General features: G+C 42.9%; 1 protein-coding gene across 10 annotated transcripts in view; it reads left to right on the plus strand.

The window, feature by feature from the left end:
- Positions 1-14502, plus strand: part of NIN (ninein) — a 99155-nt gene that overhangs the window by 3678 nt on the left and 80975 nt on the right. For all 10 annotated transcript variants that reach the window (XM_055303775.1, XM_055303777.1, XM_055303778.1 and 7 more), the window contains exon 3: positions 6215-6418. In XM_055303775.1, coding sequence (XP_055159750.1) covers positions 6236-6418 — 183 coding nt within the window. In that variant the 5' untranslated portion in view covers positions 6215-6235. The remainder of the gene's footprint in view (positions 1-6214; positions 6419-14502) is intronic.

Genomic DNA, 14502 nt, shown 5'->3' on the forward strand with positions numbered 1-14502 from the left:
AGAGAAGAAAAAGAAACATTTTAATTTGATCATTGGCGTTGGGAGGCTCCCACTTGCCAAATGGTGAAAGCCGAAGGCATGAATGAAAAGCTTTCCCAAAGTAAGGTTTGTCCACGTTCACCCCTTTTGTTATAAAGTAACTAAATTAGTCACTTGGTGGTCACTGCCTGGTCTGTGGACCCCCAACTGCTATGTCTGAACACAAATCTAAAAGCATCTATTATGATCAACCCAAGGAGAGCGGCTGAGCCAAGAGGGGCATCCAGACATTCCTCGTAGCTGTTCAGCTGCTGGACCATCTGGAGGGAAATAAAAGGCCTGGGCTAGGGGCTCTGGCATTGTGTTCATTTATTATTTGGTTTTCCCTTGCCAGACTTTGTCCCTTTTTCACTCCCTCTGGCCCAGAACAGAGTTCCCCTTTTTGGCTGGGGTGCCATTCTTACAAACTCCTTTCTGTACCTCGGATGCTGGAAAGTTCATAAGTTCATGTATCCACTTCATGTTGGCCTTATGTTGGGGACTTCATTATTCCAGCTGTACCTCCACCTATTTTCCAGTCCCAGTTGGCATTGTATTCATCAGCCAGGGTTGCCGAGCGGAGCGCAGTAACACAGATCTGTAATGGACATCCCTGTCAGGGGCTGCGCATTTTGGCAGCCCTGTTTTGAGTTATTTGGAAGGAAAATGCTCCAAATAGTTCTCAGTATGGGTGGTTATTGGGTGGTAAATGTTTTGATAAATGGCTCTGTGCATCTGCCTCTTATTTATCCATCCCTAGGTTGAAACTCCAAAATATTGCCACACTCGCCCTTCTATTCCAACGGAATTGTAAAGGCTTTCTGTCAGTTTGATGGGGAAGGTAGATGGTGAGGAGAGGCCCTGGGTTGTGGTAGGCTTTATAAAATTGGAATTGTCCTTTGTGAGTTGAAGGAGGAGTTGTCACTCAAAACCCAACTTTCTTCATCTCTGAGTAAGATTTCTGTCTCTGGTGGGTGTCTGTAGGCTTTAACTCTGGAAAGCATTGATGGCACAGATTAGACATACTTAAGTGTTCTGAGGAAGTAATTTAACAATGATCAATTTCTGGATTGTGCCCACTGTTGAAGATAGGGGACTCTTCCCGGTCATTTTTATTAAAAAAATGCATTTCTTCTTTGCTCTAAATCCCAACTCTGCTTTGGGGAAAAAAAAAAAGAGTGCTTGTTCTGTGTATCACTATGCCTTATAGGCTATAATTATTCAATAAATGGTTTAAGAGAGGTAGGGAGGAAGAAACCCCACCCTTCCCCTCCAATTTGGAGGAATTTGTGGCCATCAGGTTTTCATGGTGGTTTCTGGTACTTGGTACTCTTTATTAGCTGATTAACACATGAAGGTGGAGATAAGGGATTTGCCTTGATGTCATTTCAGTGGTTACATTCATGTGTGTGCATGCATAGGATTGAGAGCATAATTTATAGAGTCCAGAGTTCAGATCTCAGCTCCACCCCCATATTAGCACTGTATCCTTGGACGAGTTGCCTGATTTTACATCTTAAAATGGGAATATGATGTCTACTTTGAAGAATTAGAAGGATTAAATGAGATCATTTATGTGAAGTACTCAGTGTAGGCCACACTTAGAGTAGGTGCTCAGAAGTTTTAAAAAAAAAGTTTCTTCTTAACTCCAACTATATTTCAGCCTTTCTGCTTTTGTTTGATGTTAAATGTATCAGTAATCTGCTTTTAAAGATGGAGGAGGCATGGAGTCTTAACTTGCTGCCGCTAACCATTTAATAATATATTTACTTATTTATTTATTTATTTAATTTATTTATTTATTTATTTATTTATTTATTTATTTATTTATTTATTTATTTATTTTTAAAGATTTTATTTTATTTACTCATGAGAGATACAGAGCGAGCGCGCGAGAGAGGCAGAGGGAGAAGCAGGCTCCACGCAGGGAGCCCGATGCGGGACTCGATCCCGGGTCTCCAGGATCAGGCCCTGGGCTGCAGGCGGCGCTAAACCGCTGCGCCACCGGGGCTGCCCTTATAATATTATTTATATATGCATTTAATATTATTTATATATATATATATATGCTCTGTGCATTCTTCTCTGTGAGGCATTCCACAGCCTCTGCTCTGTTTCTCTGAAGGCTGATCTCTGGCTGGTTGACTAAGTTACCTTTCTTCAGTTTACCCCTCCTTTGTCAGTCGCTCCTGTTTTCTTAGTGGTTTTCTCAATTCTACTCTTGTATCAACTTTCTCTGGGACTGTCCCGTCACTTGCTTGCCATCTTTAACCCCCAAGACAGCCCTTTCAGATAGGTATTATTATCCCTATTCTATAAACAAGAGGACTTTGGAAAGTGTTTAGTTTAGATTCTCCTCCAAAGTCATGTCCTAGAATTCCCACCCCCACCCCAAATCCCTACAAATGCAGCTGAAGTTTATGAATCTATTGGCTTAATTACTAACTCCTTAAACTCCAGCCAGTTCTGGATGCTACACTTTGGGATGGATTCTGGCTTTCTACTGCTTAGTTACATCTAAGACTGAAAATGCCTTTGAAAAAAGGGTTGGATGGGGAAGGAGAGGTGTGCTTGTGGAAGAAACAGACATTTCAAAGTCTTCATATGCTCATTTTATCACTCATTCAGGATAAGTTTCCACTCAAGGGATCTCCCTACACTGTCAGTCCATGATGTTTACTGGGTCCCTGGTGTGAGGAACAGACTGTACTATGCATTTGGGGGAGGATGTAAAAGAAATGAGTTGTGGACCTTGTCCTTAAGGAAATTTCTGCCAAGTGAGGAGAAAAAAATTCTTGCACATGAAATTACTCATGAACATTTGGGGAATAATATCAACCAGTAAAAATGCATTCTGTGCCAAATGAGGACTGACAACTTGTCACCATATGTAACATCGTTTGGATGTTTCCGTATGCTCATTTGTTCCGCAGATTTGGGGCTGTTTTCCACCCCTTCAGTCAAAAGAATGTTTTCTGAAGCACAGTGTCTTGGGAAGGAGGGAGATGAAATAAAGAGATAGAAAAGGAAAGCTGCTGTGAAGAGATTGATTTAGTGAAAATCCAGTGACCTCCCAAAGATCAGGGAATGATAGTTTATGAAATTCAGAGCTATGGATAAGATCAGGACTTTGCAGTACATGATGAGTTTTAGGATTTTCTTTCATTGGTCTAAATGAACCTATCCCCGCCCCTTAAAAATAATTTGAAAAAGAGGAAATGTTAGAATTCTTTCACTTTTGAGTTTTTTTTTTTAATGCAAAATCAAGTGAAAGTCGAATAGGCGGCCTTTTATGAAGTTGGTCAGATTGTAGCCCACGGACTGTAAAACCCAGAGTGGGACTGAGAGCTCTCGCAATCCTGAAAATCCCAGCACACCTGGGTGTTCTCAGCTCTTAGCCAACAGCAACGTGCAGACTCTGAGTAAATCTCATTAGCTAGGCATTGGCCTTCTCTAAATTCCTAACTTTTGTGGCTTTGCTTAACACCTTGGTGTTTCTTTTCTGATGCTCTGATGTTTATATAGCACTCTCAACTTATTTTGAAAACATTTGCATGGTGATTAGTTAACCCAACAGACCAACCCTGGGAAGGCAGCCAGAGCCCGCAGCACCTTAGTAATAGAAAAGCTGATAATTAGAAGACCCATTCTCCACTTTCTCTCTCTCTCTCTCTCTCTCTCTCTCTCTCTCTCTCTCTCTCTCTCTCTCTCTCTCACACACACACACACACACACACACACACACACACACACACTCCCGGACCAGGAGCCTGGATCTAGATGGTGCTACATTGCTTTAATGAGTGGCCCCAGTAAAAACTGAAGAGTGGTGGAACTATTTTGAATCCACCTAGTTCTGCTGAAACTCTTGGGATGGTCAAGGCTCTGTTTTAGCTGGTAGTATTTTGTTTTGTTTTTGTTTTTTTTAATTTTTATTTATGATACAGAGAGAGAGAGAGAGGCAGAGACACAGGCAGAGGGAGAAGAAGGCTCCATGCACTGGGAGCCCGATGTGGGATTCGATCCCGGGTCTCCAGGATCACGCCCCGGGCCAAAGGCAGGCGCCAAACCGCTGCGCCACCCAGGGATCCCTAGCTGGTAGTATTTTGAACAGTGTCTGTGGGAAGAAAGCACTGCCTAGAGTGGCACTGACGTGCGATGGAAGCTTCTCTCGTTTTCAGTCCTGTCCATGTTCAACACCCGAACTTGCATGTTGCCTGTGTTTCCCATCTGCTCTATGAACCTCACCTCTAAGTTAGAGAGTTCCCTTACTCAGGGCTTTTTTTTTTTTTTTTAAAGATTTTATTTATTCATGAGAGACAGAGAGAGAAAGAGAGGGAGAAGCAGGCTCCTCGCAGGGAGCCCGATGTGGGACTTGATCCTGGGTCTCCAGGATCGTGCTCTGGGCCGAAGATGGCGCTAAACCACTGAGCCACCAGGGCTGCCCACTCAGGGCTTTTGTTAAAGGTGCTGCGTTTTTTTTTTTTTCTTACGATTTTATTTATTTTTTCATGTGAGACACAGAGAGAAGGGCAGAGACCTAGGCAGAGGGAGAAGCAGGCTCCCTGCAGGGAGTCTGATGTGGGGCTCCATCCCAGGACCCCAGGATCATGACCTGAGCCAAAGGCAGACACTCAACCACTGAGCCATCCAGGTGCCTCAGAGGTGCTGCTTTTAAAACTAGAATGGTGATTGCCAGGGGCTGGGGGAGGAGGGCAGTGGGAAGTTTCTCTGTGGTGGGTACAGTTTCAGTCATGCAAGATGGAAAAAGTTCTGGAGATCTGTACAACAACACAACATATAGTGAAGATTGTCCTCACACCTAACATTTTGTTAATAAATTTTTGTAAAATTTCATGTTATGTGTTTTTTTTTTATCATAATAAAAAATGTATTGGCAAGAAAATATATTTTTTAAAGTGCTGCTTATAGTCAAGGGGCTGATTCTGAGAGCCTTGTTTCAGATGGCTGAGGTCACCGTCTCCAGGGTATACGCTGTGTTTGGCTCTATTGCATCATGGTGAAGGGAGCTTCAGATGGGCAGGTTTCAGGCTTATTATTGGAAGCCACACCACATTAAAAATTAAATACCATGCAAGCAAAAAACCCCCAGATTTCACTCTTAAGATAGGAGGTACCTAGAATTTCATGATGTATATTTTTAGCAAAAATGATTCTGAGTTCATCATGAGTCCATGTTTTTATTGATCCCAGGAAAGGTAGAGAAACAGAAGGGTTGGGGGTTGGGGGTGGTCCAGAGGACATAAAACAGGTTGACCAGGTGTGCAGATGTGAGATGGTCTGGATAAGGGAGGTTCCCTGAGACTCTGTATGATTCGTCTGGTCTGCGGCTCCTCTGAACCTCATAGTCTGAAAGCTTGGAGTAGTGTTTTCCCCTTTCTCTAGGCAACTAGGCATTACCTAAAGCTCCTGGGGACTAAAGTGAGCTTCAGGGACTGCTCTTCCTGTCACACCTCATGTAATTGCACCAGTGAAGTTAATTGTGCTGCTTTTTGAGGAACTTGTGTAAAAGGCGTGTGTCTCATGTAAACAGGGAGGTGGTTTTGTATCAGACATGTTCATCTAGTGCTTCTCGCTGCAAGTCTTCAGGCCGACAGTGGTGGGGAGCATCTAGGCTGAACGAAGTGGAACTAAATAGGCTGGCCACAGGGGTGGGTTGCAGTATCTGGGCAGGCGGGCTGGAGCTCGCCAACTTGCATGGAAGCTCAGGCCCCACAGCCTATTGGTCTACCAATTAGTTTGAAAGCACTGAGTAGCCGAAGTGGCCTTTCACCTTCTGTAAGTCCAGGGCCAGATGAGCTGATAAGAGAACTGCTCTTTTGGTCTTGAGTTTGAGACTGGCTGCCCGTCTGAAGACCAGGCAGGAGAGGAGACTCCCTCATTCTGGTAACGTTACCCCGCATGACCCAGCCTGTGGCTGTGGCCCTGGTGTGAGTGCCTGTGGGAACTGGGCTGGCCAGAGCTGGCTCCTGGAGAGCCCTACCGTCTTGCTGGTGGTTGGGGCAGGGGATGGCGGGGGTGGGGGGGCAGCATCACCTCTCCTGCCTGCCTCCACTGAGTTCTTGATCGACCAGCACCAGGGGCCAGGCCACACAGAGCATTCCCAAGGGGCTGGCCAGGGCACGGTGGGACTCCCAGGGCTGCCACAACCCGCCCTTGTCTCTGTTCCACACAGGTGAGCGCCGTGGGCTATGGGATGGATGAGGTGGAGCAGGACCAGCATGAGGCTCGACTCAAGGAGCTGTTTGACAGTTTTGATACAACGGGCACCGGGTCCTTGGGACAGGAGGAACTCACCGACCTTTGCCACATGTTGAGCTTGGAGGAGGTGGCCCCCGTGCTCCAGGAGACGCTGCTTCAGGACAACCTGTTGGGCAGGGTAAGGTGGGGAGGGGGAGAAGGCAGGCAGCGGGAGGGAAGTGGGTGCAGCTTCTGTCAGGTGCTGGCAGCGCGGGCGGGGGTGGAGTGTGTGCAGAGCACGCATGTTGCAACTTGCTTCTGACATCCTGGCTGTGTGTGCCCCTAGCTGCCAAGCTGATAAACAGAGAAAATGTAATGGCAGGACCCAACAGTGTGGTTTGCTCATGTTATGGAGGAGGGCCTGCTTGGATTTGTGCTCTGGAATAAAGGGGTGCCCTGAGCATCTTAGATGAAGACAGAAAAAGGGGCAATGAGAGCATGTTTTCCAATGCTCGTTCATTGTGGATCATTTTATGGACTCTGCATTCATCATTGGGGCAGAGGGAGGGGACCACGATCTCCCTTGAAGAGAAGGAAAACACAGTAAGAAAATTGCCACTCACAGAATGAACGGATTGCTGTTGTGACTTCTACTCCCAATAAAGCTGTTTCTCGTGCAGATTGCTTCTGGGGTGAAGTATTAATTAAACCTTTCACCTAGGAAATAAGACAGGAGGGTAAGTAAATACAGTGCAGGTTCATTTAAAACCCAGCACGACTTGCTTCCAGCAGGGATATGTGCTTATGCTGATGGTAACTTCTGCATTTGACAACAAATAGTCAATGTTGTCCCCACAGATCAATTCACAGAAAGGAGTACAGGGTGAGGAGGGACCTTTTGAACTCTTGCTGTTAGTGGGAAGGATGTTCTTTCTGTCTCTTTAGTTCTTATAACTCTAAGAGCATCATTTGTATGGCTTTGAGTCTTGCTATTGATTTTTTAGAACAGATGAAAGGAAAAAGTGGGCAATTCTCCGAGCTCTGTTGTTGTCATTGATGACACTTTGTAGACCATGGTTTTTATCATGTGGTATGAAGTGGGGAAGGAGTTGTGAAATTCAGCTTTATTCCAGTGACTGAATTTCCTTTTTTTCATTTCATTTTCATTGTCTCTTAGTTGACACGTTGGGTAAGTGACCTCAGATACAGCACGACGTATTGGTTGTCTGTGACACAAGACAGACGGGAGTAGCGATCATCCTAAAATGAATGTACAAAGGATGCTATTCTCAGGGGATTGGCACTGTGAATGTCATGTTTATCAGGGCTCACACTTAGGAAAAACAAATGTGAGGTGTTTTACGAAACTGGAACCATTCTTGTTCATTCTGGGAGAGGAGGGATTAGTTGCTTGGGGATACATGTGGTCTCTGAAAAATGCTGGAACCTTGCTTGAGAAGCCATAGAAATGGGAGGTTTGGGGATGAAATCCTTTGCTCCTCATCATGCAAGGCACTCAAATGTGTTTTCGTTCTGTCTCATTCGCGGACACCTTGGGGTGGCAAGGGAGTCTCGCTTCCCACTGTGGTCCTTGGAGATCTCAACCCTTTGGTATACAAGGAGTAGTACCAAGAGTGGATCTGTCTCAGTGCTTATTAAAGCCTGAGAAGACAGATACAACCTCACGTTTCCTTGAGACGTTGTCTCCGAGTCAGCGTAAATATACAACTCTCTGCCGTTAACAGATTGCACCTTGGTAGCACATTAACAGTCTGCTCTCCAGATGTTGCACATCTTTGCCCTCATTCAGCAAACTAAAACAAGGGAACAGTTATCGATTGATTTGTTAACGACTTGACACTATCAGCCTGCTTTTTTACGTTTGCTATTTGCTTGTGAATAATGAATACCTAAGTGGTCTATAGCCTGATATTTACTTAGTGAGCCAGTGATAAAAGTTAAATAGATGTATGCATATTGATTTCGTGTGGGAGGTCCCTGGTGACTGTCTTGAGAGCAGGGTTGGCATGAATTAATGCACTACTGTTCGATTTGCATTTTTTATGAAAAGGAATTATTCTCCTCAGATGATCACATAAACTTGGCCATATGTTCTTAAGATACTCTATATGGTCTATAATTTTAAATTAGAAGGAAAAAATTCCTTAGGACTCACTGAAGAATTCTAAGTGCCAAAACCTTCATGATAATATTGAGTATGGATCATAAGTTGGAAATTCATAAGTTTTTTTCAATGCCAGTCATCCTTCCTCTCTTTAGCAGGTATTTATAGAAAAACTTATGAGTTCACAGTTTGCTTCATACGCAAGGACAAAGAAATAGCACGACAAATCCAAATATATTCAACTACTCATTAATTCAACAAATGTGTATTGTCGGGGTCCTGCATGTCAGGCATTCTGCTAGTCTATGGTATAGGTACAACTTATTTATGTTTATCATACATAAGGTTTTCCATTAGATTGGCTTTTGGATATAGTAATATCCAACAGCTTCTTGGATTTTTTAGACTTTAAATTTATCTTTAAATTTTAATAAGTAGAGTTTTTAAATAAAACAAAACTTCCAAGTTTACCTTTATTGGAATTGAGCTGAATTGCTCTTTTTTTTTCTTGAAAAAGAAGATAAAAAGCATTGTTCTCCTCAATAAGAATATGAATATTTCTGTGTATTTTTTTCTTTTAAAATCCATCTGTAATAACTTTCTGTTTTTTCTTTAAGCTTAATATTTCTTTTGACAGTTGTTAAGGAAAATGATTGAAATTGACTTGCCATTTTCATGCATTTTGCTACTAGGCCATTTACCTCCCAAATTATGTTTCTTTTTTCTTTTTTTCCCCCCCCAAATTATGTTTCAATTAATCTATCTGATCTTGCTTTATAACTTGAAGTCATATTCCCCTGAGCATGGTACTCACCATATAAGTGTTTGAAATACCTGATGATTGTGGATCACTGATTTGAAGGAAGCAGGACATTGCCGGTAGGTGTTTCCTGCTACATTATCAAAAGGGCTCCATCCACATCTTGGTCATCCGTTAGGCACCTGTCAGGTGGGTGGGAGCCCAAGGCCAGGGACTCCTGACGATACTGAAGACCTTTTAGTCTGGTCAGGTAATGTGCCTGGCAGCTGAACGGTCCTGAGAGCAAATACTACAAACATATAAGGAAACAGAACAGCATTGGCTTTCTTATTGAACCAAGTTTTCATCTAAGCAATTGATATTGGTCACAGGTGCCTCATGTTTTTTGTCTTTTGTTATTATTTTTAAAGATTTTATTTATTCATGAGAGACACAGAGAAGCAGAGACATAGGCAGAGGGAGAAGCAGGCTCCCCACAGCGAGCCCGATGTGGGACTCAATCCCAGACTGAGGATCACGCCCTGATCCAAAGGCAGATGCTCAACTGCTGAGCCATCCAGATGTCCCCTTCTTGTTATTTTTTAGAATTCAAGTTAGTTAACATTTATTATTAGTTTTAGGGTAGAGTATAGGATTCATCAGTTGCATGTCACAGCCAGTGCTCATTGTATCATGTGCCCCCCTTAATACCCATTGCCCAGTTACCTCATTCCCCCATTCATCTCCCTTTCAGCAACCCTCAGTTTGTTCGCTAGAATTAAGAGTCTGTTATGGTTTTCCTCCCTCTCTGTTTTTATCTTATTTTATTTTTCCTTCCCTTCCCCTATGTTTATCTGCTTTGTTTCTTAAATGTGTCCTTTCAATTAAATGTTTTCATATGCCTCTCATTAGAAATCAGGACATAAATATGATAGTCTACCTTGGTTTTATTGAAGCTGTTAGTTATATCATTTTTAAAAATGTATTATCCTTTACTTAAGGAATATAGCAACTTTGAAACCAAACAGACCCCTGAGATTCTAAGGAGTTTCCTTGCTGTATTCTCTGATACGAATTTGGTTGCCAAAGTGCTCCATGTCCTGGGCACTCTTTAGAATCAGAACAAGCCACCTGGTCACAGAGCTCACAGTTGGCTTCCAAAGAGTCCCACTGGTGTGTGGACTTTGCTCATAAAAGGCACTTTGAAATTTTTAGTGTTAAAATCTGATAGCTTTACAAATAAATCATTTAGTGCAGTTTTCCCACCTTCATTTTAAAGTGCTTGGGGCTTCTTTTATAAATATTATGATTAATTTCATGTGGTGGATTTGCTTGTTTGTTTCTAGTCCATTAAAGCTTTTTAAGATTTCCTTCTCTTATGTACTTTAACCATTTGTAAAGTTAATCAGAAATACAGAAGTACCTTCTGGCCATGATTATCTCAACGTGTGCTCTGTATGCAAAATGACGCTTGATCATCAAATAGTGTCTATTTATAACTACCCAATGTTCATGCTCCTGTTTCATATTATTAATCTGAGGCTCTTAATGGGTTGGAGGAAAGGATGGCAACATTTCTCATGGCATCTCTTGTTAAATGTCTGGAGGTTGCTTTATCTTCTTGTTTAACCACCATAGTTTAACCTGAAATGGTGAAAGGTATTTTCTGATTCCTATTTTGTCTTGTGATTCTGTAAACCATCACTCCCTTTCTTTACAACAGTCTCCACTGGGTCTGAACTCCTAAGGGTCTGTGGTTCCCAATTAGAGACAAGAAGACGTTCTGGTTAAGAGGCTGCAAGACTTGCTTCTATTCTGTATCAGTACTTTGTTGCCAAACTCATTGCAAAATTAACTTTAGTTTGGCATGCTGCCAACCTCGAGCCCCTCAGAAGTATTTAGCCTGGAGGGAAGCCAGGGTGAGGGGAGGGCTGTTGGGAAAACTAGCACGTCTTGATGAGAGGTAGGAACAGGTGTGGAAAGGCTCTCCTCTTCTACCTGCTTTATTTCAGTAATGACTGTCTCTTCCTCTGGAGAAAGTATGGTCCAGAATGCCGATTTGATTTGTGTAGTATTCCACCAATACTCTTATGAGTAGCTTCTTGTTTGGATAGAGGGGGCAGTTCTTTAGTGTCCATCACAGATTTTATTTTATTTTAAAGATTTGTATTTATGCATGAGAGACACAGAGAGAGGCAGAGACATAGGCAGAGGGAGAAGCAGACTTGCTGCAGGGAGCCCTATGTGGAACTCGATTCCAGAACCTTGGGATCACGACCTGAGCCAAAGGCAGACACTCAACCACTGGGCCACCCAGGTGCCCCTTCATCACTGATTTTAGACTTTAGTGTTCATCTATATGGCAGAGAAACCTTGGAACCCAGAACTTGGAGAAGTACATTGACCTGTTCAAGGTCAGGCAGCTCATTTCAAGCAGCAGCCAGATAGAAACCCAGATTTCTCCATCCCTGAATTTGAATGTTTCTTTTTTTTTTTTAATTTTTATTTATTTATGATAGTCACACAGAGAGAGAGAGAGAGAGAGGCAGAGACACAGGCAGAGGGAGAAGCAGGCTCCATGCACCGGGAGCCCGACGTGGGATTCGATCCCGGGTCTCCAGGATCGCGCCCTGGGCCAAAGGCAGGCGCCAAACCGCTGCGCCACCCAGGGATCCCTCCATCCCTGAATTTGAACGTGTGTCTTCACGGTCTCCTCAGACTCCAGATGCGCAATAATAAATCTCATTCTCCACACCCTCCTGCCCTCACTGCTACCACATCAAGACAGTGTATAGCATTAGAGCACAGTGTTTGAAGTCAGACTCGGATTCAAGTACTGATCCCTGCTATTGTTAGTTCTATGGGCATGTTACCTTATATAGTCTGAGCCTAAATTTCCTCATCTGGGGGCACCTGGGTGGCTCAGCGGTTGAGCGTCTCTGCCTTTGGCTCAGGTCATGATCCTGGGGTCCTGGGATCGAGTCCCGCATCAGGCTTCCCATGGGGAGCCTGCTTCTCCTTCTGCCAATGTCTCTGCCTCTCTCTTTGTGTCTCTCACAGATAAATAAATAAAATCTTAAAAAAATTTTCTTCATCTGTGTAATGGGAAAAATAATACCGTCCATCCAAGATCGTGATGATGGTTGAATTATATTGTATGTGTCAAAGACTTAACATAGAGCCAGGCATACAGTTAATTACTATGTTCTAGTCTGCCTGTATGCTTCTCTCTCTCCTTCCCTTACATACCCAGAATGGGTCTTTGATAAATAGTGACTTCCCAGTAATGATTTCCTGAGAAAGCTCATAGGAGTAGAAAATGGATTTGCTAGAAATTCTCTTGTGTGGCAGCAGTTTACATCTATTTCCATTTATAGGCAGGGCCTCTTGGATCACTCTTGGAATATGACTTCATACAGTTGCTTTAGGTTTGGACTTGTCTTTTAAAATGGATTTCGCCTCTCTTCACATTGTTTGCAGCAAATGACAACAATAACCTGCATGCGTTATTTAGAATAAAATCTTTCACAATTGTCTTTCATTATGAAACTGTGTCTCTTTTTCTGTGTCTCTTCTCTTTTGCATAATCCTGTAAACATTTTCCCACACAGTGATCTTCTGAAGAGGCCCTATTTTCTCTACCCATTTCAGCTAGCACTTCATGTTTTGAGTGTTCTTTCATCAGTTTCCCTTTGTATTGTTAGATACGAACCTCCTTGGTGTGATGATAGTTACATGGGCCTTTGTCTCGTTTAATAAGATCACTTGGTTGAACACTTGGCTTAAGCCTCTCATCTTGGGGCTGTTTGAAGTCTTGCCTGCACACATGTGGAAACTGTATGTATTTGATCTCTGATTGCATGAGATGATTTTATGCAACGTTAAGTTCCTTATTCTACTTCCTGTTGCAGGGTTTTTTTTTGTGTGTGTGTGGTTTGAAGTAACGTTTGTTTCTTATGGGGTGCTTGACTTTCTTTTTTTTCAGAAAGGCAAGTTGTGTTTCTAAAAAAGCATTCAAATGAAATTTGGAGAGGAAAAATGAGGAGGTAAATTTCTATTAAGCGGTGGTGACACATGACAAAAAAATCAGACTTGACTAGTCTTCCTGTTAATTTAGTTTAAATGTCATGTGTGTTTTTAGCCCATCACATAATTTTCCCATTGCTGCAAACTGCCCTTTGAGGCATACAAGATAGTGGAATGCTTGTAAAATGAATGGCAGCAATTATTATTCAAATGAGGGGGTACCAACAAGGGGATGCACAGCTTGGAGGCTTGTTACCGTGTGAGATTTAATTGCATTGTGTATTTGTGGGGATTTCTAAATTTTAACATAATGCAATGGTAAAGCTCCCTTGGAATAGAAAAATAGTACTTACAAATTCTAGTTTCCCAACTTAGTGAGCCCATTGATGCACATTTCTTCACGATAGAGGGCATTTACTAACGTTTTGGTTCTGGGATGTGCCCTAAGGGGCTCTTCCAGCATATCAGTATTCAGGAGCGTTGTAGGAAAGAGCAGTCACCTGCCTCTGTTATAGAATTATCTTCTTGGAAGATGAAGATGTGGAATTTACTGTTATTTAACGTGGAAGGTCTAGTGTCTGTCTGCCCCTGTAGAATGGAAAATAAAGATCAATTTAAGACTTAAGGCTGCTCTAGTTGTTTTGATCAGCTTGCCATGTTTTCATTCTTGGATTTTTAGGGGCGTGTGGGGAGGGGAGGGGAAGAGGTCCATCAGACAGATATTGCTGGATTATGAAGAACCTCCAAGTTAATCATGTTTAGTCTTTTACAGATCCTTCTTTTTTAAAAAAATGTGGCTGATTTAATAGGTCCATTTCAGAAACTGTTAAGCTCTGCCTGTGAATATCTTAGGGAAGGCAAAAATCACAAAGCTGTCCCACCAGCTTGTTCTTGTATCTCTGGAAGCACTCACCAGGTTCTGCTTTACAGGTGCTAATCTACTTTCTTCTCTCCCTTCCCCTTCTGCCCTCCCACAATCAAGATTCTTTCCAGATTCTTTACCCCTGGGGTCCCAGTGTACTGCTTTACATGGGCTTTGTGTCAAGCTGAGTATGTAACGGAGCAGCACAGGGATTTCCCTGAGAGGCCAGGCCAGCAGTGAAGCATGCGTAGGGCAGGCAGGGCTGCTGGGCTTTGCTGAGTCCAGTCAGAAGTCCTGGGTTCTGCACTTAACCCCGAGACTTCAAGAAGGGAGGCCTCTATCTAGCAAGGCACATCCCTTCTTTGTGCTCTGTCTCCTCAATTCTATGGGGAGATGCCTGCTTTGATTGACTCACGTGGGTGTTGTGAGATCAAATGCCCGGGAAAGCATGAACCTGCAATAATATACCTGCTCATCTCGTGTTATCCAGGATGCACATTAATCCAATTTTCTAACAACTGGATCCCTTAC

The sequence above is a fragment of the Nyctereutes procyonoides genome, unplaced genomic scaffold (assembly GCF_905146905.1).
Source record: "Nyctereutes procyonoides isolate TBG_1078 unplaced genomic scaffold, NYPRO_anot_genome, whole genome shotgun sequence".
In the NCBI taxonomy this organism is placed as follows: domain Eukaryota; kingdom Metazoa; phylum Chordata; class Mammalia; order Carnivora; family Canidae; genus Nyctereutes; species Nyctereutes procyonoides.